The 26,560-nt window shown below is 38.1% G+C and overlaps 2 protein-coding genes across 3 annotated transcripts; both read left to right on the forward strand.

Annotated features, from left to right (window-relative positions):
- Positions 1-8,002: 8,002 nt before the first annotated feature.
- Positions 8,003-10,956, forward strand: LOC121975008 (xyloglucan glycosyltransferase 4-like). Of its 2 annotated transcripts, XM_042526351.1 has the most exons (6): positions 8,003-8,148; positions 8,294-8,936; positions 9,264-9,572; positions 9,652-9,942; positions 10,004-10,117; positions 10,209-10,956. In XM_042526351.1, exons 2-6 carry the CDS (start codon positions 8,307-8,309, stop codon positions 10,842-10,844), a joined length of 1,980 nt encoding a protein of 659 aa, XP_042382285.1. In that variant the 5' UTR covers positions 8,003-8,148; positions 8,294-8,306; the 3' UTR covers positions 10,845-10,956. The 2 variants fall into 2 exon arrangements, with proteins under 2 accessions (XP_042382285.1, XP_042382284.1); XM_042526350.1 differs by having other exon boundaries at positions 8,068-8,936.
- A 2,884-nt stretch (positions 10,957-13,840) lies between these two features.
- LOC121978232 (indole-3-acetaldehyde oxidase-like) lies at positions 13,841-19,425 on the forward strand. Its single transcript, XM_042530605.1, has 5 exons — positions 13,841-13,858; positions 17,804-18,769; positions 18,992-19,084; positions 19,174-19,272; positions 19,363-19,425. The coding sequence occupies exons 1-5, from the start codon at positions 13,841-13,843 to the stop codon at positions 19,423-19,425; spliced, it is 1,239 nt and encodes a 412-aa protein (XP_042386539.1).
- Positions 19,426-26,560: the final 7,135 nt, after the last annotated feature.

A 26,560-nucleotide genomic window follows, 5' to 3' on the forward strand; every position in this document is an offset into this window, starting at 1 on the left:
GAATGAGACAAACAATTGGAATGGTTGTAGTGTAATTTGGTATTAGTTTATCTTAACTATAAAATTACACTAGTATACTATGTGTGTATTGAGCAGGACCATTTGAGGAAGTTTCTTTTTATATTGACTACATAAAAGAACAAAATCTCTATTATTATGGATGTGCATACTCTTAATCCTGATATAATAACAAGCACATATACTTAGTATGTATTTCTTTAATTTATCAATGGGTCACATTTAGTTTGTTAAATCAATAGGCCCGATAAGTTGAGAAATAATATTATTTATATGGTGTGTTGTTGATTATAGAAGGAAACTGTGTCCTAGTAATCTTAGTTGATGATGTCCCCTTGAGGAGCTCATAAGGATTGTCATGTAAACCCTGCAGGTGGACCTAATCTGGCATGACAATGAAGTTGAGTGGTACTACTCTTGGAGCTAGATATTAATTAAACGAGTTGTCAGTAACTAATTTAATTAGTGGACATTCGATATCTTAAACACAGGGAGATTAATGCACTCATGATAAGATGAAGCACATAATGCAATTTGGAATTGGTGTGGTAGTTCTATAATAACTTTTTAGTGGTATGAGTTATTATTGATGAACTTAAGTTGATGTTCGGGGCGAACACAGGAAGCTCAAGCTCTTCGGGAGACCAAAACTAATTTCTCCTCTCGGTCCCTGTTGTAGCCTCTATAAAGCCTTGTATCCACCAAGTCCACTTCTTATCCAAGTGATAGGTCGAGCACATCCTTGCTTGGAGCAAGGGGGCCGGCCAAGCATTAGCTTGGAGCCCAAGAGGTGGTCGGCCAAGCCATGCTTGGTGTCCAAGCATAGGCCCGACCACACCATTAGAACTAAAGGGAGATTTTATTTTTTGTTAAAATCTTTCCTTTTATAGCCATTCATGAAGGGGTTTAAAAGAGAAATTTTAATTTTAAAAAAAAATCCTTTTATAGCCATCTTCATGGTTTTAAAAGAGAGATTTAAAATTTTTAAAATCTTTCCTTTTATAGCTATCTACAAAATATTAAAGAGAGATTTTAATTTTGTTAAAATCTTTCCTTATTTGTAGTTATCTATAATGTTTAAAAGAGAGATTTTAATTTTTAATAAAACTTTCCTTTTTTGTAACCATGATTTAAAAAGAAAAGTTTTAATTAATCTTTTCTCTTTTATAGTTGTTGTTAGAGTGTATACTAAAAGCCTAGCTTTTGTATAGACATTTATTTAGAAATAAAGAATTACAGTGGTCAATATCTACATTTATTTGTTAAATGTAATTTGTTCAATTAATTTATATAGTAGACAACATGGTGTGTGGTGTCACACACAGAAGATCATGTTGTCGGTTCTTTATAAATTATAAACAGTTGCTCGTGACTAAGATGGAAAGGAACAAACCGTTGAAGTAGTCGTAGTGTAATTAAGTATTAGTTTATCTTAACTAATAAATTACACTGATGCACTCCAAGTGTATTGAGTAGGAGCATTTTAGGTAAGTTATTTTTGTACTGACTTTATAAAAGAACTAGACCTTAGTTATTATGGAAGTGTGTGCTCTTAATCCTAATATAATAACAAACACATATATTTAGTATTTATTTCTTCGACTTATCAATGGGTGAGATTTAACTCGATAAGTCAATAATCCCGCTAAGTTGGAAAATGATATTATTTATAGTGTGTGTTGTTGATTATAGAAGGAATCTATGTCCTAGTTATCTAGGTTGAGAATGTCCCCAAGAGGAGCTCATAAGGATTGTCATGTTAAACCCTGTAGGTGGACTTAGTCCGACATGACAATGAAGTTGAGTGGTACTACTCTTGGAGCTAGATATTAATTAAGTGAGTTCTCAGTAACTTAATTAGTGGACATTCATTATCTTAAACACAGGGAGACTAACACACTTATGATAAGAAGGAGCCCATAATGTAATTTGGGATTGGTGCGGTAGTACGATAATAACTCTCTAGTGGAATGAGTTATTATCGATGAACTTGAGTTGTGTGTTCGGGGCGAACACGGGATACTCAAGCTCATCGGAAGGCCAAAACCAATTTCTCCTCTAGGTCTCTGTCGTAGCCTCATTAAAGCCTCAAGTCTATCCAAAGAAAGGCCCATCTTGGTGTCCAAGAAGGGGGCCGGTCCAATTCTTGGTGATCAAGCAAGGGTCGGCCACATTATTCTCTTAAGGGGTCGGCCCCTTGCTTGGTGCCCAAGCAAGAGGGGGTCGGCCACATTAATTCAAACAAGGAGGGGTGTTTTGAATTTTTTTAAATCATCTCTTTGTATAAAACTACAAGTTTTAAAAGAGAGATTTTAAATTTAAAAACTTTCCTTATTTGAATTAGGCCACATGTTTTAAAAGAAAGTTTAAAAGTTTTAAAACTTTCCTTTTTTAACCATCCTCATGGTTTAGAAAAAAAGTAAGAGAAGTTTTAAAATTTAAATTTTCTATCACCATGTTAAAAAAGGAAATATTATAAGAGAAGTTTTAAATTTTAAAACATGGTTTTAATTTTTAAAAACTTTCCTTTTTTAACTCCTACTTTAGGAAATTGAAAGAGAGCTTGTAAAATTTTATAAGAGTATTTCTTCTTGTAAAATTTTATAAAAAAAATTATTATATTTCCTTTCTTGTAGGGGCCGGCCACCCTTGCTTGGTGCCCAAGCAAGGGGCCAGCCAATAGGATTAAATCATCATCCAATCAAATTAAAATTAATCTATGATTGGTGATTGATTCAATCAAGAGGAAAGAAAAGGAAAAATAAAAAGGAAAAAGGAAAAACATGAGGAAGATTTTAATTTTTGTAAAAAGTTTTTCCTTATTTGCCTTGGGCAAGTATTATAAAAGAAGGGGAGGAGAGGCTTCATGGGTTAATGAATTTTTTTTCTCTCTTCTCTCTAGTCTCCTCCTTAGGGTCGGCCCCTAGCTCTTTATCATGCTACGGCCGGCCACATATTGCTTGTGGTTTCTTTTAAGTGCCCGGATACAAGAAGGAGGAGAAGGAAAAGAAGAAGAAGAAGAAGAAGAAGGAGGAGGAGGAGGCATCTAATTCTAGTCTCTTACTTGTGCTCTCTCATGATGGCCGGATCTCTCCCCTTCCCTTTCCCTTGCTCTCTTTGGTTCCTAAATTGGTGGTGGTGGCTAGATTTTAGAGGAAGAGGAAGAAAGCTTTTGGGTGGTGTTCATCTTGGAGGATCGTCGCCCACACGACGTCCAAGGCGAGGCGAGGAATACGGCAGAAGATCTCGAGATCATTAGTTTACAAAGAGAAGGTATAATTAGCAATTATTTTCCGCATCATGCTAGTTATTTCTTTTTGTAAGAATTCCAAACACAAGAGGCATTAGATCTAGTATTTCGAATTAGTTTTTTGAATTTGTGTTTTCTTTGTTTTCGAATTTGTGATTCGATTGTTCTTTTTGGTTAACCTAGAGTTATTTAAGGAAATTAAATATTAGCTTTCCTTAAAAGGCTTTGTCTAGGCGGTGGTGGTTGCTTCCATATCCAAGAAGGCCATGTGCCTCGCCATGTAGTCCTGGAAGCCAATTTTGAAAATTAATATTTAATGGAATTAATAACATAGGTGGATTTGAATCAATAGTGTTAAGTTCCGCTTGTGATTCAAATCTAAACCATTAAGAACAGATAAGTTAAATTTGGAATCAATGATGTTAAGTTCCGTCTGCGATTCCTAATTTAACTTCTAAAGAACACAATAGGTTATTTAAGAAAAGGTTCGACACTTGTACAAAATTTTTGTACAATGGAACTGGTACGTTTTCCTAGGACTAACCAACAGTTGTCTACATGTTTAGAAGAGAGATTAATTTTAAAACTTTCCTTTATTGCCATGTACAATAGGAAATTTAGAAAAGAGAGATTTTAATTATTGTTAAAATTTCCTTTTTTAAGGGGAGGCTACAAATAAGGAAGTTTTAATTATGTTTAAAACTTTCCTTTAATTTTTTACCATGACTAAGGATTATAAAAGAGAATGAGAGGGTGCCTCATGAGATACACAACCTAAGCCTTGCCCCCTCTCCTCTCTTCCTTGTGGTCGTCCCTCTCCCTTCTTCTTCTTTCTTTGTTTTCTTTCCCATAAGGGCTGATGACACCTTTCTTCTTGTCTCCTCTTTTGCTTCCTTAGGGATGGCGGCATCAAGGATTGGTAAATCCTTGTGGCCGGTTGCTTGGAGAGGAAGAAGAAGAAGAAGAGGAGAAGCACTAGGTGGTCGATTGCTTGGAGGAGAAGAGGAAGAAGGAAATTTCCTATTTTGGCATCCCTTGGTGGCTCGAGAGTCTTGGAGGAGAAGAAGTGGTTCGGGTGAATTTCATCTTGGTAGATCGTCGCCCATACAGCGTCCTGTTGATACAGTCTGACCTGGCTGTTGTTTTGATGTTGACACGGATTTAAGTTTGTATCAGATGTTAATTAAACTCGTTTTGATTAATGATCAAGGTTGATCAAGTGGAAGGGAAAAGTCCAAGTTGGAAACTTGGCACGCGAAGTTGGAGAGGGCTTGGGAGCTCGTTCTCCGGACTAGGTCAGAGAGGGCTCGGTAGCTCGTTCTCTGGACCGGACGAAGTCGGAGAGGGCTCGGTAGCTCGTTCTCCGGACTAGGTCAGAGAGGGCTCGGTAGCTCGTTCTCTGGACCGGACGAAGTCGGAGAGGGCTCGGTAGCTCGGACTAGGTCAGAGAGGGCTCGGTAGCTCGTTCTCTGGACCTGACGAAGTCGGAGAGGGCTCGGTAGCTCGTTCTCCGGACTAGGTCAGAGAGGGCTCGGTAGCTCGTTCTCTGGACCAGACGAAGTCGGAGAGGGCTCGGCAGCTCGTTCTCCGGACTAGGTCAGAGAGGGCTCGGGAGCTCGTTCTCTGGACCGAATTAGGTCAGAGAGGGACCTAAGTGGACATTCCATGGTACATTGGATCGGTCGGCAGACCGATCCAGTGATACATAAGACAGTGGATCGGTCGGCAGACCGATCCAGTGAAACTGTGAAACTGAGTTTCCATGGATCGGTCTGGTGACCGATCAGGAAACACTCAGTAGCACACTGAGTGTAATCTGATCGGTCTGCGGACCGATCAGAAAACACTCAGTAGCACACTGAGTGCAATCTGATCGGTCTTGGAGACCGATCAGGAGATGGTATTGCGAAGAGAAGAAGGCAGGGGATCGGTCGGCAGACCGATCCACCTGCACTCTGATCGGTCCGAACGACCGATCAGACAAGCTTCGGACCGATCAGGATATGCCCTGATCGGTCCATGGATCGGTCTGGTGACCGATCCACACACAATCAAATTTGTTGTTTCTGCGATTCTTCCACTGCATTTGATTTGCCTGAATCATATAACCCTCTGTGCTGTTAGCTTTTGTGTTTGCAGGATCACAGGTATCATTCCGAGCTTAATTTCAAATTAAGTCCATAAGAGGAATACGACAAATGGTCTTTCTGCTGTGATTCGCGGCGCATGGTGCATTTGAAGCAACAACGGCTACTGGTGTGATCTGGCTGCGATCCGCTTGACTCCTGGTGATTGGTTCGAGCTCAGAAGACACCAGTGAAGACTGTGATTTCATTGGTGTGAGTTCAGAGAACCAGGTAAGGAGGAAGAGGGATTGGCTGCAGCGATGATTCTGTGCAGTTTGACCACGATCCGTGACAGCGGAGGACAGAGGCTTAAGAAGCAGTAAAAAGCGAGAGGAAAGAACAAGAAAGTAAAGAAAGTTCTGTTGATCGTAGTGGTGTTCTTGAGCTCTCGGGTGAAAAACTACGATCTGTGAGTTCTCTGTTTCCACTGATCCTCGCGTGGTTGTAAGTTTTATTTCATTCTTCTGTGCCACCGAGCTCTGTAAGTCTTGTGCTTTAACATATATATTTCTTGAGACTTTGTGGAGAGGTTACTCCACCGAGAAGGAGAGCTTCATTAGCCGGAGTCATCCGGGGTGTGATCTACCGAAGATCAAGGACTCGTCCACCTTACGGACACGCCGAGGAGTAGGGGCAAGTTATCCCCGAACCTCGTAAATCAGTGTGTTAGTGTGCTTGTTTCCTTTTTGTTTTAGTTTTCTAATTCCGCTGTGCTAACAAGTTTTTTGTAGAAATTTGTGTTTAAGTTTTTAAGAGGCTATTCACCCCCCCTCTAGCCATCTAAGATCCTAACATCCATCGATCCCAACACGTCCAAGTGGAGGAGAGGAATACAACAGAAGATTAAGAGGTCTTTTGTCTACAAAGAAAGGTACAACTAGTCTATTATCCCGCTGCGTACTAGTTTGTTTTCTTTGTGTGGATCCTGAAATACCAACACAAGAGGTATCATTTTTATATTTTTGATTTCGTGTTTCGATCTTGTGCTTCTATTGAGGTCTCTTAAGTTAAACCTAGGGTTATTGTAAGAAGTTAAATATCCAATTTCTTTGAAAGGCTTTGTCTAGGAAGTGGTGGATGATCTCATAATCAAAAAGGCCTAGTGCCTCGCCATGTTTAACCTGGAAGTCAATCTTTGAAATAGATATTTAATTAACTTCTGTAATATGGTTTAACTTTTGAAGAACACATAGCTTAAACTTGGAGTAAAAATGTTAAGTATCGTTTTCAATCCAAGTTTAACTTCTGAAGAGCAACTTGGATTACTAATGTTAAGCATCGTTTGCAATCCAAGTCTAACTTCAGTAGAGCACATGGGTAGCTAGGTTAAGTTCTGTGCTTGTACAAATTTTTATACAGGGGAAATAGAACGGTGTTCCAAGTAGCAACCAACAACGAGATCATCACTCTAATTTAGTCTCTCATATTTAGTTATTGGTGACCTCCCAGATTTCTTTTATGAACTCAACGACTCCTTTTCCTGACATTCAATGGGACACTAATTAACATGTGAGCTTTCAAGGAATACAACATAGGCTCATAACTACCCCTTTCTTTCTCTATTTATATTTTTTTTTTGATAATTTAGATATTCAGATTTTTATAGACTCAATTAATTTTAGAGGTGGATGACCTTCTCCCAATTTGTCCATTTGTAAATCCGAAAGCGCAAGTGGTTCATCGCCCAACAACTTACTAGATTTTTAATTCCACTATAGGAAAATATCTTGCAATGCATCATAGTTGAGATTCAAACTATAGGTCATAGGACCTTGCTCCATAGCTTTTCTACTATCAATTAAAATTGTTGTCGCTCTTGAGGCTATGGTACAGCGGTAAGAGTGCTCAGTAGTTTCCCAGACATCCTTTCGTGGAATCGGGTCGGTCATTCGAGATTCGATAGTTACTCAGTCTGATTAATTATTTTTTTTATTAAAATTATTGTTTTGATAGTTATATCCAATTCCTTCACACCCATATCGCCCACTAAGAACAAAACAGGATATGCTCAAAGTTAATTATCATAGTTGAATGGTCAAATTACCTAGTTTCAAACTAAGACAAATTGCTTAGGGACAATACATAATGTTAGCAAGGATTAGCTTTACACCCTCAATCAAGAGCTACATGAATGTTATGAGATACCTTTGAAAAATTATCACGAGCTTTTTATAGACTTACTTCTTTTTGTCGACATGTAAGGTCTGAAGACAAATTGATTGTGTGGGTAAAGGACTTACAGATTTTCTTGATTGTGTGCCTTTGATGGTACATAGACTCATCTCTATCTTCTTTTAGGGCCGCAGACAATGGACCATTATCGCCTATATTATTTATGACCTTATATGCCATCATGTTCCATGGCCAGTCTCTCGTTGATTATGACATTTTTTTATTTTTTTTTTTAAAAAGAGAAGGGTTCTGGATGGTCACTAATCATGACAAACATAGATGCATATGTACACTTACATTATAAGATTGGAAAAGAAATATTTCATAAACCTACCCAAAAAAAATTCATTAAAAAACAGCATGATGGCGTGGAAAAGAGAAGAATGCATAATCAACTGTGTGCAATGACAGAAATGGTGAAATTTGGCTGTAGTCTTGCTGGCACGTCTTGCTTATATTTATTTGTTCATCTGACTGCATCATATGCATAAATATAAATGTGACACCAACCAACGCTTATTCAATTCAATCCAATCCCTCTCTGAACTAGAAGTTTCTCCTTTCTGGCCTTCCACTCTTCAGGTATATATTACCACTTCCCTTTTGGCAAAATCTTTCATTTATAGTGCTACCATTCATGTCTGCACCTGAATTATCAAGTTCAGCTGCTTGTTTCACTAAGTCTTCCTAATTGATCTGCAACGTTGGTTCATGATCTTCTCTGGAGGAGGAGTTCCCTGATGGCTCCGGGATCAGTGATGGTGACAATGGAGAACCCGATCAATTTCTCTGTAGTACAAGTTGAAGGCCTAGACCCAGGCTCCGTGTTGGAGAAGGGCAGGGCCAAGAACCAGAAGCAATTCCTATGGTTCCTCTTCCTCAGGGCTCAGAGGGCCGTCGCCTTCCTCTCTTGGTCCTTCTTTGGCCTGGCCAAGCTTCTTGCCACGGCTCAAAAACGTCTCCTCTCCTTCAACACCTCGCAGAAGCCTCACAGGATGGGCAAGCTGCTGCTGGTTCTTAGGGCTTTCCTGCTCGTTTCCGTCATGGCGTTGGTGTTCGAAATCTATGCGCATAAGAACGAGTTGCATCTGATCCAGCCTTGGGAGGTCCAGAACATGGCGCAGCAGGCTTATATGCTATGGCTTTCCTTTAGAATAACCTACGTTTCCCCTCTCGTCATGAGTCTCTCGAGGTTCTGTATCGTTCTCTTCTTGATTCAATCTCTTGATAGATTCGTGCTCTGCTTTGGCTGTTTCTGGATCAAGTTTAAGAAACTTAAACCGAGATTGCAAGATGAAGTGAATGGCAAGGCCGCCACTTCCTACTTTCCCATGGTTCTGGTTCAGATTCCCATGTGCAACGAGAGAGAGGTAAGAGTCTTCATCATTTATTATCATATGATTTCTTGTTGGATTCTTCCGTTAAAGTAGGAGTAAAGATTACATTTTTTTCTTCTTCTTCTTCTTTTTACTATTAACTCAAATATTTAGGCCTTCCTTTTCTTTTATTTTTCTGAATAATTTCAATTTTAGAAATGTTGTTATTTAGTACATAGATTTCATCGTCTAGCTCAATTCTGTCTTTTGTAGGTTGAAGTTCAAATTAAGTTACAAGTCTTCTGAAACTGAAAGAGACATGTCTACTAGATATCCAATGCATTGAAATGTTCTTATCACGAGTATCCTAATCTTTTACAGGTCTATGAGCAATCTATATCTGCTGTTTGCCAATTGGATTGGCCAAAAGACAAGCTCTTAATCCAAGTCCTTGACGATTCTGATATAAAAAGTGTGCAGCTCCTTATCAAAAATGAAGTGTCTATATGGAAACAGAAAGGCATAAACATAGTATATCGCCATAGATTCTTCAGGACTGGTTACAAGGCAGGTAACCTGGCCTCGGCAATGTCCTGCGATTACATTAAGGACTATGAGTTCGTAGCCATCTTCGATGCAGATTTCCAGCCAAATCCAGATTTCCTGAAACTAGCAGTGCCCCATTTCAAGGTATTTATCCTCAGCATTGGTCTTCTTAGATACTAAAGCATGCAAATTGATATAATTTGACTAGGCGTGTAAATGACAGGACAATCCTGAGTTGGGACTTGTTCAAGCCAGGTGGTCTTTTGTGAACAAGGATGAAAACCTGCTCACTAGGCTGCAGCACATCAATCTCGCCTTCCATTTTGAGGTGGAGCAGCAAGTCAACGGCATGTACCTCAACTTCTTTGGATTCAACGGCACAGCCGGAGTGTGGAGAATTAGCGCTCTTGAGGATTCTGGCGGCTGGCTGGAGAGAACTACTGTAGAGGACATGGACATAGCAGTCAGAGCTCACCTCAATGGCTGGAAGTTCATCTTCCTAAACGATGTCAAGGTAAATGAAGCAGACATACACATTTTGGAAAAACAATCATTGACATTGTAAATTTATTCAGGTTCTCTGTGAACTACCGGAATCATATGAAACCTATAAGAAGCAGCAATATAGATGGCACTCAGGTCCTATGCAGCTCTTCAAGCTCTGCCTTCCCACCATCATCACTTCAAAGGTGTGTTTTAAGTCTGACTGTTATATTCTGATGGAATAACTTTTTCCACTAGTTCTGAAGCCTAAATCAATAACTGAAAACTTCAATGCAGATATCATCTTGGAAAAAGTTCAACTTGATCTTCCTCTTCTTCCTCCTGAGGAAATTGATCCTCCCCTTCTACTCTTTCACCTTGTTCTGCATAATCCTTCCCTTGACAATGTTTGTTCCAGAGGCGGAGCTGCCAATTTGGGTGATCTGCTACATTCCTGTTACCATGTCTATTCTCAACATCCTTCCATCGCCAAAATCCTTTCCTTTCATCATCCCTTACCTCCTGTTTGAGAACACAATGTCTGTGACCAAGTTCAATGCGATGATCTCGGGCTTGTTTCAGCTGAGTAGTTCCTATGAGTGGGTTGTGACCAAGAAAACTGGGAGGGCCTCAGACTCCGATCTTGTGGGGATGAAGGCAAAGGCTCTTGAACAAGACCAGATTCTGCTGAAGCAAGCTTCAGAGGCTGACTTGGAGGCACTGGATTCGGAGGACAAGGAGATGGAAATCTCTGAGAAGAAAAAGAGAAGGAATAGAATCTATAGAAAAGAGCTGGTGCTTGCTTGCCTTTTGCTCACAGCAGCTGCAAGAAGCTTGCTTTCTGCTCAAGGAGTTCATTTCTACTTCTTGCTCTTTCAAGGGCTGTCATTTCTGGTTGTTGGTCTGGATCTCATTGGGGAGCAAACAAACTGATTTAGATCAGAATGAAAGACTAAATTGGGATAGTTTAATTGGCAATGGAGAAAATTTATCCTTTGCGCTACCAAAAGAAACATAAAAGAGAAAGAAAGAAATTGTTAAGCATGCAAAAGAAAATGTTATTTTAATCGACGTTACATTCTTCTTCCTGTAGGATACAGAATTTTGGACTTCATCATCAGTCATGTACATGAACTTATATACATCATTCATGAAAGAAGCTGTTTATTTGTGTTTGTTCAGACATTAAGTAAACCTTGTTCTTGACTGTGAACATGCTCCTTCATGACTGATTTGTTGGATTATTTTTCATTTGTATGTGGGCGTACATGTTAATTAGCAACATGTGGATATGCCGTTGCGGATATAACCCGATATGGTGATCTTGGTTGTGGATTATATGTCATTGGATGGGAAGTTATGTGTGGAACTCATTAACCTAGTACCATTAGTAAGGGTGGATTGTTAACGGGTTTCGGGCCTAAGGATTCTAAGGGGTGTGATTTCGATTGAATTAGGGTAAGAAAGAGAATCTGCTACATCTTTAGTGGAAGATCTCATCTGAGAGAGGCTCAAGAACCGTGACCATAACTTTAGTGGAAGATCTCATCTGCTACATCTTCCTCATCTACGACATCTGAAACTGAAATCAAGATTATGACAACATCCTTGGATTCAAATTTGATTTATTGATTTTTGCATTTACTGTTTTATGTTTTCTTGCTTTGAATCTTTCGACAATAACATGATCCTATGTCTTGAATCATCTTGTTTATTTGGTTGCATAAACTAGTATGCTTCCTAAAGTTTCCAATCAAGTGGTATTAGAACCAAAGGTTTTATTGTGTTGTCGAGTTCATAGCGTTTGTTTTCGACGATTTTGGTTTATATGCAAAGCTTTTGCATTAGGTTTCATAAAACTGAAGTATAGTCATCAAAATTAGGCAATGAAAACATAGGATCTTAAATTCTTCCTGATCCTAAATAGCGAAGAACAGCGACAGTCCTAAAACCACCGTGGTTTTTTTTTTTTTGAAGAATCATCATGTAAAAACATAATAACCGCTATGTTGTGTTTTTTTTTGATGAATCATCATGTAAAAACATAATAACCGCTATGTTGTGTTTTTTTTTGATGAATCACTACAAGAATTTTTGCATTCAACAACACCCAATAGACAACGCTTTTTAATAAAAACGTTGTCGTTCTTTGTTTTACAACGCTTTTAGTGAAAAGCGTTGTCTATGGTATTTACTTTTTACTAAAGACAACGGTTTTTAATGAAGTGTTGTCTTTAGTGTTGTTGTTTATGGTCAAAGACAACATTTTTTTAAAAAACGTTTTTTAAAGTGTTGTGTATGTTTCCCCTAAACTCACTTAAAATAAATTCGCAGCCCTCGCTTTGCTAAACTCTAAACCCTCAACGCGCGCGCGCCTTCTCCTCACCACTCCTCTCCACGAGTTCTCCTCTCCACTCCTCTCCACGAGTGCCTTCTCCTCTCCTTCTCCTCTCCACGAGTGCCTTCTCCTCTCCACGAGCGCCTTCTCCTCTCCACTCCTCTCCACGAGCGCCTTCTCTTCTCCTTGCCGCGTGATCTCCTCTGAACCCTAATCTCGACCCAAACTCCTCACGCAAAACTCCTCACGCCGGCCCAACTCCTCCAAGTCGAGATCCCTAATCTCGCATTTCCCCATCTCCTTAATCAAAGTCAGCTTACCCTTCCTAATCTTCTCACGGCTCCTCAACTCCTCTGAACCCTTCGATCTTAGTTCCTTCCTCGCAGAGCAGATTCGAGAGTAGGAGGAACGGAAGAAAGAAAGGTAAAATTTCTTCCATCCCTCTAGAATAAGATTTTGTTTATTTTTGATTATTTTCCGAACTAGTCATTTTGCCGGATTCATACTGCATCAATTTTCCCCCTCCCCTGATTCCTATGATTTGTTTCTCCATTGACTGATGCTTTAATTTCTAATTCAGTACCCACCTCTGCATGGGATATATATATATATATATATATATATATATAAAACTAGAGTGTCATTGAGCTTTCAGTAAGATCGCAGATTGTAACGTTGTTGGTCTGTATTCAGAAAGTTATATGCATTAACTTTTCTGTCCGTGATATTCTTCAGGTTTGCTAACAGTATGCGAAGTGCTTGCTTATCAGAGCATGTGTTGATCTTTTTTAGCAGAGCATTTTTATGTTTACCTGGTAAAAAGGTGAAGCAGCATCACATGAATGAAGGCACAGTCCTAGACTTGATTTTGAAACCTGTGCATGACACTTCACTGGTTTTGCAGTTATATATATGTAGCTGGAGCAAGAGGGGGAATTAGTTCAAGCCATTTTTTTCCCCCTGGAAGGAGAGCCCGGGTGATGCATTAAAGCAGATCAAAAGTTCGTCCGAGTTAATTTTATTACTCTTACTCACTTGCAAAAGGTCCACTGAAAACTTTAGCTTAGATGCCAGATACAAGCTGAACGGTGAGTGTTTTTGTTACTTTCTGAGAATTGTCTGTATCTTATCTCGAAAGCAGGGGCTGCTGAACACTACTTTCTACCACCATTTCCAAAGAACATTAAGCATCGTGGCCTTGATGATTCAAGCTGCAAATCAATTTTTAAGTTTAATTATGAAGATCTCATCGTAATCGGCTTCTTTGGATCTTAATATTCTCGTTCAGCCCATCAAGTGTACACATCCTATGTTTCAATTTGTACACATTATGATTTCATTGACTCATGCTCATCAAGTGTTTGATTAAATGTCTCTTCCATTATATAGATTTTAGTTGATACATTTTCTTTAGTTTAATTCCATGTAATGCTTGTTAGTTTAGTGATTTATGTTCCTATGATGTTTGTTCTTTATTTGAAACTTAGTTTACTTATAAAAGTACATCATATAGGACCATCCAGAATTGAATTAGTGGAGATTTTTCTAAATATTTGTATCAAGGGTCTACACTCTAGTACCATAAGAGCTAATGGACTACTTGATACCGGTAAAATAATTATGGATTTTGTTTCCATAGTTAATATGCGGTTAAATATACTTAGTGATGTTAAATGCAGCATTTTTTTTATCAATTAATATTGAGAGTGAAATTTTAACACGGATTTCTCTGATTGCTATTGCAAATGCATAACATCCATTTTTAACTTATAAAATTTTAAAGGAAATTTGTTTGATTATACATAATTGAATGAAAGTCCTATGCTTCTTTGGTAGTATGTATTGAAGTTGGTTAGCTGTATGATATTAGAGAAAAGGCATTTTTAATCCACGATATAATTCTATGATTATTTATACCTCTGGCCTGTTCATCAAGTCCTTGAGAATCTCAGGTGTTCTGATATCACTAGCAATTAATACATAAATATTTTCATTAATTAGAATATCTTTTAAGGTAGATGCAGATTAGATGAGCCGATTTAATCGATATCGGTTGATAAGTAATGGTTCTATTTTTTTAGGATGAAATCCGATGGGATTAGATATTGGTAGCCTAGCCAGGTGAAGATCTGATGATTGTTGAATCAAATTTTTGTAGCAAATTAAAATTGCAATTAAGGTTAATTAATCTATATCAATGCAATTTTGGTTGCTGCATTGGAATCAATGCAATTTTGGCCCTTCATACATTGGATCGTAATCGGTATAATCCTATGTATTTGCCTAGTTAATTTCCATTGGAATCTTAGTGTCATTGAACCTTACAAGGATGCTATTTACCTGTTGGATTCCCTAAGTTGCCGCATTCGCGATGATGATTCAAAATACGTAATGGAAATGTGAGTTCAGATTTCTTTTAGTAAATATTTATTATAATAAAAATCTTATTTAACAAATATTCTTAACGTATGAAGGGCCTTAAAATTGTTTAATTCAACCAAGGGAAGGAAAGGTAGGAAAAATGTTAAGTGGGAAGTAGTTAAGGTATGTGTACTTTTGTTTAACATATATTGTAATGTGTATAATTTTCATTAACAATTTGACTCTAATTACTATATATAGGCTCCTCAATCTCCTCTCCTGCGAAACAATGTGGTTTTTTTGTGATGCGATTTATGAGAGAAATTATTGAAGAAGTTGAGACTATTGAGAGAGATTCGCTGCAATCAATAGTAACATTATTTAGCTTATCTCAAATTATTTGACATAAACTATTTAAAATTGCAAAGTGATCAGTGTTGATTATTTTTTCCATTAACATAAATTGTGTATGCTCACAGTTCACAAAAATAGGGTACTCTCGTGAACAAATTGATGAGGTTCGGTCCGAGTTGGCGGAGTGCATACAAGATCATATTTATGAATAGGTATGGAATGATAGTTGCCATAATTCTATTTAGATTTAAGTTCATGGAATGGTGGTTTTTTTTGGTAATGGAATCATAGTTAATGCCAATTTTTTTGATGCAGTGCATAGTTACCAGATCGACCTTGAGCAGTTGACCCCAAAGAAAAGTTGTCACTGAAGTTTAAAAACTTGTGAAAATTTTTAGTGAATGATGATGTTTTGTGAATGATGATGTTTTGGAAAAATTGTCACTTAGGTGAAAGGATGTTTTCTGGATTAATATGCAAGTACAAAGCACTGTATTATATGTTATTCTGTAAAGTTCTGTCAGTGTAAATTATCTAGTTTCTTTATCTAGCTTTTGTTCCACTATTGGGTTTGTTTTTCTAATAATTACTCGTGCAGCAAAATACTGAGCAAGAAGCTGTAGATCTTATAATCAGGTAAAGTAGAAAAAGTTAACTACTTCATTATGCTTTCATCTTAGTATTTGTATATTTGATTTGTCTTCTTTGAACCAGCTTCAAGTCAAAAAGCCAGATCCTCTAGATAGCTGTTAAAAATAAGGTATTATTTGGTTTGTCAGTGATCTTAATATTTGGTAATATTTGGTCTTTGATGCTCACGACAGAGTTCCAATGCTGCATGATTACCTTGTTCAAGCAGATTGCTCGCTGCCTCAGTAGCTCGCATTTTCAGGTTTGTTTCATCATTGATATTCCTTCTTTTTAGTGTTCTATATTAAAAGGAAATACTAACTGTCGATGAGATTGTTATCCTCTTGCTTGAACATGAACCAAAGTATATAAATTTGACCTTTTGATCTGAAAGTATAAAAAAAGTTAATTGGATACTAGTTTTTTATTTTTTTTTTGCAGTTGCATTTGTTGTATTTTCATATGTTTCTCAGTGAACTTCTAAACAATTCTTTTTTCATTAATTTATTAAGGCTTATTATAAGTTTCAGTTTGATGGTGCAAATTGTTTTCTTTTGTAATCCATCTGTTTCTTCTTTGGTTTAGGAAAGTTGAAGTGAATCCCTTGATAGTTGTTTCATAGGTTTGTTCCATTATTTTCCAGTACGTACTGGAATCACTATCAATAGCCCTCAAGGACTGTTTACAACCTTGCAATCAAATTAATTGGACTTATAATCTAATGTATGGTCATCTGGAGCATGAATATTGGAGGATTCATGAATGACTCTTCGGATGATGAATGTATGTCATTTAATATTGGTTCATGTATTTATTTAGATACATCTTGAGTATTCCTATAAATACCCTATGTATTTAACAATTCAAAGATGAAGAAAATCAGAAGTAGTTGAACACTAACACTTGGACGCCAACATTTTTGAGTTGGCGCCTAGATTTGACCATCTAACAGACACGGCTAAAGGATCAACTTCTATGAACACCCTTAATAACTTATACAGATATTTGTGAACAATTAGGTTGGTGGCTATCATTTATCCTCCCTTTTTGTTGTTTTTTCCATGTACCCAATGCAGCTTTCATTTCAAAGGTTCCAAGCTGATGAACAAGGATGGGTGGACACAATCAAGTCAGTGCGATTTGGAGGAGCTGTCAGGATTAGTACCATGGATTGGCTTGGGCAATCTCAATATTTGCGTCAAACTGTCTTCTGGCCTTCCCTATCATCTGCAGTATCTGAGGTATACTATGCACATTTACCGTGAATTTTCCTTATTGAGCTTGGGCTAGTGACGGTTACGAATGTATTTTATTTCAAGAACCGTATAAGCAAGTGTTCGTGCATCTAGTTTTATAACAATGCACTTCGTATCTTTGATCTAAAAAGCTTCTGAAACAAGTCATCTTCTCCAAGCATGCCCTGGTCAACATGCTAGTCACCTACTGGAGTCATTTCCTCGATGGCACGGATGAATACCTGAAATCCATCCTCTACTCCACCATTCTTTGCCACTCCTCAAGCCGAAACAACTGCAAAGGTAGAGTCAACATCAAGTATTACATTGTGCCTGGCTACAAGAAGACCGGGGCTGCAAAATCCAATAAAGAAGGTCAAACATCAATATATAAACACACTTACGGTATGAAGTGCATAATAAGTGTAGAATACAGATTACAGAACTCTTTGCATAGCACATAAACTAGCATCATTATAGGGGATCCCTTAGAAAAATATTAATGGTAGGAACTTGTTTCATGATGTTCTTAATATTTATTTTTGCTACCAATGTTTGGATTTCTTAACCAGTTCCTTAGTTAACTTTCTCTATTATTGAAACAAAGTTGAGTTATGGAATTCTTACATGAAATAAAAAATATCAAACTTGGCAGTATGTAATGAAGTTATGCTCAATAAAAGAATTAGTTTATATTGGTTTGGTAAATCATGTTAAAATTTTTAAAGAAGTCATCCCTTAATGCAGTTACTTGTGATTTTTCTTGTTGATAGATGTAATTTATATTTTTAGCCCATTGTACATCCAGTCAAAATGTCTCAAAATCTCAAAATCGTTCAATCATATCATTTTGCTACATTTTAGACAAAATAATAATGTGTGATGTCATTCTCTATCTCTCCCTCTCTGGCTTTGGAATGTTTATGATTTAGCTAATAAACCGTTAGACTATGGTTTTTCCCTGATGCTCACAGATTGCAACAGCATGTGCTCTCACAGCCTTTAAGTTGCGTCATCCAATAAAGATGTACCTTGATCGTAGCACGGATATGGTAATGGTAGGAGGAAGGCATCCAATGAAAATAACCTATTCTGTGGGTTTTAAATCCGATGGAAAGATTACGGCCTTGTACTTGAATTTGTTGGTAAATGCAGGCATATCAGAGGATTATAGTCCACTTATTTCACATGCCATTATAACTTGTCTAAAAAAATACAACTGGGGTGCTCTCGCTTTTGATATTAAACTATGCAAGATGAATCTTACAAGTAAATCATCGATGCGAGCACCAGGGCAGGTACAGGGATCTTACATTGCTGAAGCTATTATTGAGCGTGTAGCATCTTTCCTGTCCTTGGATGTCGATGTTGTGAGAAAAAGAAATTTGCATACATATGAAAGCCTGAAGTTTTTTTATGGAAGTAGCAGTGGAGAAGCTCCGGAATATACTTTACCTGCTATAGTTGATGAGTTGTTTACATCTGCAAGCTACTTCAATCGTCTTGAAATGGTATTGCATTTCAATAGTTGCAACAAATGGAAAAAACGAGGGATTTCTTGGGTACCAATTGTATATGAAGTGGAACCAATGCCAACACCAGGGAAAGTATCCATTCTAAATGATGGTTCAATTGTTGTTGAAGTCGGAGGAATTGAAATAGGCCAGGGACTGTGGACAAAGGTGAAGCAAATGGCTGCATTCGGTCTTGAACAGCTATGGGATGAAGAGAAAAAATATCTTTTGGATAGGGTTAGAATCATTCAAGCAGATACTCTGAGTTTGGTTCAGGGAGGTTTAACTGCTGGAAGCACCAAATCTGAAGCAAGCTGCGAAGCAGTTCGTCTAGCATGCTCTATTCTAGTCAGCAGATTAAAGCCTCTTAAGCAAAGTTTGGAAGAGCAAATGGGATCAATTTCATGGGACACCCTTATTACCCAGGTGTGTAATTACGTCATTAATCAAATGTACTACTGTTTATTTATTGGCAAGAAGCTAAGCTTATTTCTGTAGTCTGTATGTGTTAGCTAGCTTATGCAAGTGAAGGACAGGATAGCTTATATGCATTCACTTTTAGGGATTTCCTGGGCTTTTTTATATTTTGGAAATCAAAGCAGTTACTTCCTTTCATCCATTATGAACTAGTTACCTTACAATATACAGGCAAATTTGCAATATGTGAACTTATCAGCGAGTACATTTTGGGTTGCTGACGATACTTCATCATATCTAAATTATGGGGCTGCTATAAGCGAGGTAACCTCCTTTGTAGATCATTCATATGATTGGCTTGTAATCACATTGCTAGTCTGTTTTCTTGATTTTGAAAATTGTGTGCATTCTAGGTAGAAATTGATGTTCTCACTGGAGCTACTACGATATTGAGAGCAGACCTTACATATGACTGCGGACAGAGCTTGAGTCCTGCCGTGGATCTAGGACAGGTTTTTTTTTTTCATCTGTCCTATTGATTTTATAATCCTAAATCACAATCAGCCGTATGTTCATATACTTATATCTGAGTGTTTCTGCAGGTTGAAGGGTCTTTTGTTCAAGGAATTGGATTTTTTGTCCTATTGATTTTGTTCAATATATAAAGAAAACTTGTCAGTTACGATATAAACACACTTACGGTATGAATTACATGTATATATAACATTGACATATTATTTAGTACGAGATTTACATGTATGAAAGTTTTCATACAAAATTTCTTGATTGCCTACAACCCCAGGTGTGCTGATGACAAGTTGAAGAAGATGGCTCTAAGAGTGATAGCTGAAAGTCTTTCAGAAGAAGAGATTGCTGGACTTAAAGAAGCAATTCCATGCGATGGACACCAACAACAGCGGTTAGTCAATGATGAGGTTTTGTAAAACTTGTGTGTTTGAAAAATTATTGTCATGAAGTTAAGGATAACTTGTATGATACAAATTTAATTTGTGGATCAATATGTATACATTTTGTTTGTATAATATAAAGTTTTATTTATTTGTTAAATAGTCTTATTATAAAAATGATTGTGGTTGTGGATATTCAATTATATGTAAATTTTGAGTATTTTTATAATTTTTCTATTTAAAAACACTTTTTATAAATTTAAAAAGACAACGTTTTTAAGTAATAAAAGACAACGCTTAAAAAACAATGTCTTTGAGACCAACCACAACGCTTTTAAAGCGTTGTCTTTGATATGTGCATTTTTACAACAGCATCTTTAACAACGCTTTTTAAGAACGAATAGACAACGCTTAAAAAGTGTTGTCTTTGTGACCAACCACAACGCTTTTAAAGCGTTGTCTTTGATATGTGCATTTTTACAACAGCATCTATAACAACGCTTTTTAAGAACGAAAAGACAACGCTTAAAAAGCGTTGTCTTTGTGACCAACCACAACGCTTTTAAAGCGTTGTCTTTGATATGACTTTCTACAACACCATCTACAACATCACTTTTTAAGTACATACGACAACGCCAAAAAAGCGTTGTTGTTTAGCTTTTTTCTTGTAGTGAATCATCATGTAAAAACATAATAACCGCTATGTGCCGATAATAGCGATCTTTGTGAAAATGCAAAGAACAATGGTAATTGTAGTTGTAACAGTCACAGGATCTAGAAAACATGTGAACATGTTTAGGTTTGGCATCCACCACGGTTGTGGTAGCCAACATAGCTTGGTTGTGTGGTGCACTGAGTGGGTTTCTTCCAACCCACAGTGTCAGCTATGGCTGTGTTGGACAACACAACCAGGCCATGTTAAGCACTGTGGGTGCACTCCAACCATGATTATGTGGTACCACATGGCAAGGCCATGTTACAATGGGTTACATCCAACCCATAGTGCCGACCATGGTCATGTTAAGCATTGTGGGTGAACTCAGGCCATGATCGTGTGGTATCACACCACCAGATCGTGTTACATGCTGAACATGTTATGTCCAACCCATAGTATTGTCCACGACCATGTTAAGCACTGTGAATGGACATTGGCCACGACCATGTTGGACCACATAGCCAAGTCATGTGGGGTTAAACACAATCGTGTTGGTCAACATAGTCAACCTGTGTTGTGAACTAGATGATGTACATGCCGAACATGATTATATCTTATGACACAACTAGGCAGTATTAGGTGTTGTAAGCCTGTTATCGCTCTACTCTTTGGTTTTCCACTTGGAATAACTCAAACCATTGGTAGCAATGGATTATTACTATGTGATCATATCTTCTAGGATTTTCTTGAGTCTATTTATACATGTATTACTAAATTGAACTAAAATATCAACCCAAGGAATGACATCTTAGGAAGGTTTAGTGCATTTTGTGTCAATAGACGTATATCTATGCTAAGAGTGATTGACCCAAAGAAAAGTCATTCTTATAGGATTGGATTGTGCGAGGGGGGGGGGGTGACACTATCACTCCTTGAAAATCCACTAATATTCTCCTTTTGAAAAATTTTCAAAGGAGGAGAAAATCATAAAACCATACAAAGGATCAAGAGAATAGTAACAAGCTACTATCAATTTAATTAAAATGCAAGTATTAAATATATTGACAATGTAGGAGGTAAAGTTTCATCATAGGTTGTTAGAGAGCGTCTTGGTATAGCAGTAGCAGTACTTGTACGAATAGAGCACAAAGAAGGAGAGATTAGTGAGGGAATTATTGTTTGACTCTATGATCCTAAGGCTTTTTTTATAGCTTTTATTCGATCGACTAAAAACCTATCCAGTCAACTGAACGCAATCAGATCCCTCTATCTTTGCACTTGATTTCAGGATTTTTTGGTCGACTAAGTGTCCCATCAGTTGACTAAAACTCAAATATTTCCTTGCTTGCTCCGATCCGATTAGATCAATCCCATATAATTTGCTTGCTCCGATCCTAATTAGTCAACTGAATTCTAGAGCATCCTTTACTATTTGATCCTATCACATCCGATCTATGTTTGCCATATGTGTTCAGTCGACGGATTCTCCTGATCAGTTAATTGGACCCATATTTCCTTCTTAGATCGGATCGAGTATGATATATGCTTATCTACTCGATCAGTCGATTTAACCTTCAGTCATAAAAACATTTGTTTTCCTATAAAATAAAGTTAGCACAATAATAATAATAATAAACATATTAAATAAAATTAGAAATTGATCATTATACATGAATCAACTAACAATTAAAACTATCTGATCTCAACTTAGAAACCTCCATTGGTATTTTCAGTTGAATCAATGCCTAAGATTTGTCCCAAATGGGGCACATGTGTAGGACTGTAAATACATTAGAGGGGGGAGGGTGAATAATATTTTTTTTTTCGAAAATCAAGAGTACGTAGCAGAAAAGAATAGAGACTTAAAGTGAATGCTAATATAGGTGGTTTTACTTGGTTTGGCGTCTTCGACAACTCCTACTCCAAGGCCTGCACTTGCTAAGTGCTTTCATTGGGCAATCACTATAATCATGAGGCAATTATAGAATTTAAGTACAATTGTAATAATTAAATTATACCAACAATATAACTTTGAAAACCTGAGCACAAGTAATCGGTGCAGCTTTTAAGTATCCTAGAGACATTGCGGAGCAGTGCGTGAGTACAAAAGTTACAGCAATTGATGTCCTAAATCTGCTAGTCAAAGGCCCTTATTTAGGCCCATTTCGGGTGCCTAGAACCCTTCCAAGCGCCTAGACCACTACTGATGTGGCAATCTCTCATAGAAACTTGATCCGTCAAGTTTATCCATCGTCGAGTGCCTATACCCCCTCTGGGAGCTTGGACTGTAGACGTGGGTTCGGTTAATCGTAGCGCTCCAACTCAGCTTTTGGATATTATTTTGGTCCAGGCACCTGGACTAGCTCCAAGTACTAAGACCGCCCGGGTGCCTAGCAGGCCGCCTGAGCAAAGTTGGTCCGGGTGCTCGGACTAGCTCAAGGCACTTGGACACCCTTTTTCAGCACTTCTTCCCTACAAAAAATGGTTAGTCCTCGTAATAAAATAATAATTTTATCTTGTAAAATAAAGTTAGCACAATACAACAGAATAGTAGTTGTAATTAGATCATGTCTCCTGAAGACTAGGATGTAATCAAGGTCTCAGCTTAGGTTTTCCAAATGGACATAAGCTGGACCGACGCCTACAATTCCCTTAATCGAGAATGCGTCCTCACTGTTGGTCCAATCGACCTAGGTTTGATCGATATAATTATGGTTTTGATGTGTGTATTAAAGAGTTTAAGTTAAATTTTCATATTGGTTTGATATGTGTGTTTAAGTCATATAAGACTTGGTGAAATACAAATGAATAACTTGGATCAAGCTTGGGAAGCTCATCCAAGGGCTCGAGTCCTTGAGATGGTGAAGGATGATATGGAAGGCATCTGAGGGACCACCAGACGAAGAGCAATGGAGTGGGGCTAGGGAAAGCGGACTTCAAAGCAACGCGAAGGATACATGGAGAGGAGCCGCGAGCTCGATTTTATCTGAGGGACGAAGGCCAAAGAAGAGGGCTTTAAAGGGTGACTCCGAAGAGGATGAGTGTGCGTGTGTAACTGGGTCCAGCCGACTGGTCTAGTCGACTAAGCAGTCAACTGGGAGCGAACAGAAGCATTCTGTTCACTCAGCCAGTAGTGACCAATCGACTGGTACTTTCACCAGTCGACTGGTAAGTGGTCGTTGGCTACCGTTGGCATTCTATGAAGTAGTCGTTGGTTACATCCAACGGTAGTACTAGTCGACCACTAATAGAAGTGTCAGTCGACTGGTGCGCATAAAATAAGTTGTCTTGTGATCAACTATTTCCTCTCTAAATATAGGAAGCTTGGGGTATTGAAGGTGGTTATTGATCTTATTGAAATACTCCTAGTCTTTGCCTCCAAGCTTCCAAAACCTACACTCTTCTTCCTACACCTAATTCCCAAATCTTGTAAAGAAGAAGAGTTTCTTTATGAGATGTTTTGCTCCACCGAGCAGGAGCTCATTTAGCAGGAGATATTTAGGGACTAATCGACTGAAGGATTGAAGGTTCATCCACCTCAAGGACAAGCTGTAGAGTAGGAGCAAGCAATCTCTAAACCATGTAAAAAGAAATGTGTTAGCATTTGTTTTCTTATTGGTTTCATTATATTTGTATTTCCACTTGCGCAACTAGCAACTTGTAGAAAAGAAGAAATATTTGAGGTGACCAAGCTATTCAACCCCTCTTCTAGCTGGCCATCGATCCCCAACAAATGGTATCAGAGCAAGGATGCCCTTTAACGGACTAATCACCGAGAAGAGCACTTTCAACAAAATGGTCGGTTCACACATCCAACCATTGAAATTCGAAGGAGATTTCTCTTGGTGGAAGAAAAGAATGGAGGTATTCTTCGATACCTATTTTGATATTATGCTATTAATGGAAAATGATTTCGAGATACCTAGGGATAAAAACAATATGAAAATCAACAAAGCAAGATGGAGCAAGAAGTAAAAGGAAGAACATTTAGCAAACTCAAAGGCCTTGCATCATCTACTAAATGTTCTGTTGGTACGGGAAGCACCAGACAATCAAACCTGTGTTTTGATTATGTCAAAGGGTCCAAAGTTAAGTTATCTTATGATCTAACAAGGTTGATTAAGCTTGCAGAAAAAATCCTAAGTGTTCTTAGACAAAATTAATAGTGGATTCTAGATAGATGAAAAATCCTAGGAGGTGGTAACCCTAAGTCCTAGGGGGTGGTAACCCTAGGTGATGAAAAGTCCTAGCTACGGTTAGGTTGACGGAAAACCCTAGGGGGCGGTGATCCTAGGTCATGATGGGTGGTAACCCTAGGCAGAAAGTCTTGGCGGGTCGAATGCTTCAGGCAAAATCCTGGAGTCGGGGACTCTAGGTTGAAATCCTGGTGGTTGCAGACCGGGTGGAAGTCTGAACGGGTCATGAAGCGGATGTCCAGTATGAATACGGGAAGCCTCGGGCGTTGAGCAAAAGTCCAGTCGGTCTAGAAGACCAGTCTGGTAACAGGTAACTTCTTCTGAGAGGAGTAGATGAGGACGCGTTCCCCAAAAAGGGAATAGTAAGCATAAGTTTGACCTAGAGTTTCGACGAAACTTAAAGCTAGAACCAAACAATCAAAGGCCTTCAAAGTGACACTACTGTCGTAATACTACTACAGTAGTGTTACTGTTGCAGTACTGTAGCATTTTTGTAGCAATCGACTAGTGTTTCCATTAGTCAACTGGTAGCCAACTGTTGGCTTGTAACGGTCGAACTTCACTTAGGACCAGTCGACTGGTGGTTGTACCAGTCGATTGGTGGCAGAAAACTTAGCTAAGTGTTTCCTCCCGAGTTCTATTTAATAGAGCTCGGACTACTTGGCCAAGGTTGACGAAAATAGAGGTGGTTAACCCTTATTAGAGTTTCCAAGGTCTTCTTGAGTGATCAAGAGCTTGTGCGAGTTTGTGGCGTGGTTTCTCCTCCATCAAGGAGCTACTCGAGCTAGCCAAAGGTTTTCCGGGGAGTTATCCACCGATGGATCAGGATCGTCCACCTTACGGACAACCGTGGAGTAGGAGCTTCATCAATGAACCATGTTAAACTACGTGATAGGTTTGGCTTCTTTTGTTAGTGTTTGTCTTATATTTCTACTGTGTACACTGACCATTGTAGGAAGCGACGTTTTGGGTGAGACGCTATTCATCCCCCTTCTAGCGGTGTCAAGGTCCCAACAAGTGGTATCAAGCCTTGAAGGTAAGGCTTGTAGAAATGAAGAAAGTCCTAGATAGATTCATTATTGGACCTAGAGGACTTGACATGTGTTTGGGTAGTCAAAGATCCAAAAGTGTCAAATTGGGTCCCTCCCATGCTAAGTGAAGGTCAAGTGTTAGGGTGACACATGACATTGGTAAGGAAAGTGTGACAAAGGACAAGGGAGAGTCATCCAAGACCAATAAGAAGGAATATACTAGGGTGGCATATAATTATGGCAAGGATGAGGTATCCAAGGTGAAGGACAAGAAGAAATTACCAAAGACAATGTGTCTAAGGTTAAGAAAGTCAAGTTTATAGGTCAAGTGTCACCTATGATACACCATGTGGGTGTAGCCATAGTGGATGAGTCACCAAGGGAGGTGACGAAGGTTAAGATTCCTAAGGTTAGGAAGAGCCTCTGGGACCCATGGTACGTAGATGGGTTATCAAATGTGCCAAGTGGTTAGGAGACGGACTTAAGTCTCTAATCTAAAAGGTTGACACAATTGGGATGTGTTTCATGCATTGAAATGTGAATTGGATTCATATTACATGAAAATTAGTTTTTGATGTATAGATGCCATATAAACTAATGCTAGGGATGCATTATGGTTTAGTATGGGCAGACACATCAAGAGGAAGTCAAAACTAAGACTTTAGGTCAAGGTTCAATTGAATAATTTAGTTAGTTTTGAATTTTTTATCAATCTTAAGATCTATGATAAATATATTTTTATATATATTTTTCCGAGTAGACATGGATAAAATAGACCTCTCCACAAAATTTAGAATTTTTTGGAGGTCTGTGAAATTTTTGGCGCATTTTTGAATGTGGGTCAAAAGGGTTGATTTTTGTCACAATAGAGTACTAGTCGATTGGTACAGTTATCAATCGACTGGTAATAGAAATTTTAAGCTCAGAATGTTTCTATAAGCTCATTTTGACGATGGTTGTCGACTGATACAGTCTGAAAATATTTTTCATCATTAGAAAATGACCAAAAG

This window comes from Zingiber officinale, chromosome 4B (assembly GCF_018446385.1).
Source record: "Zingiber officinale cultivar Zhangliang chromosome 4B, Zo_v1.1, whole genome shotgun sequence".
Taxonomy (NCBI): domain Eukaryota; kingdom Viridiplantae; phylum Streptophyta; class Magnoliopsida; order Zingiberales; family Zingiberaceae; genus Zingiber; species Zingiber officinale.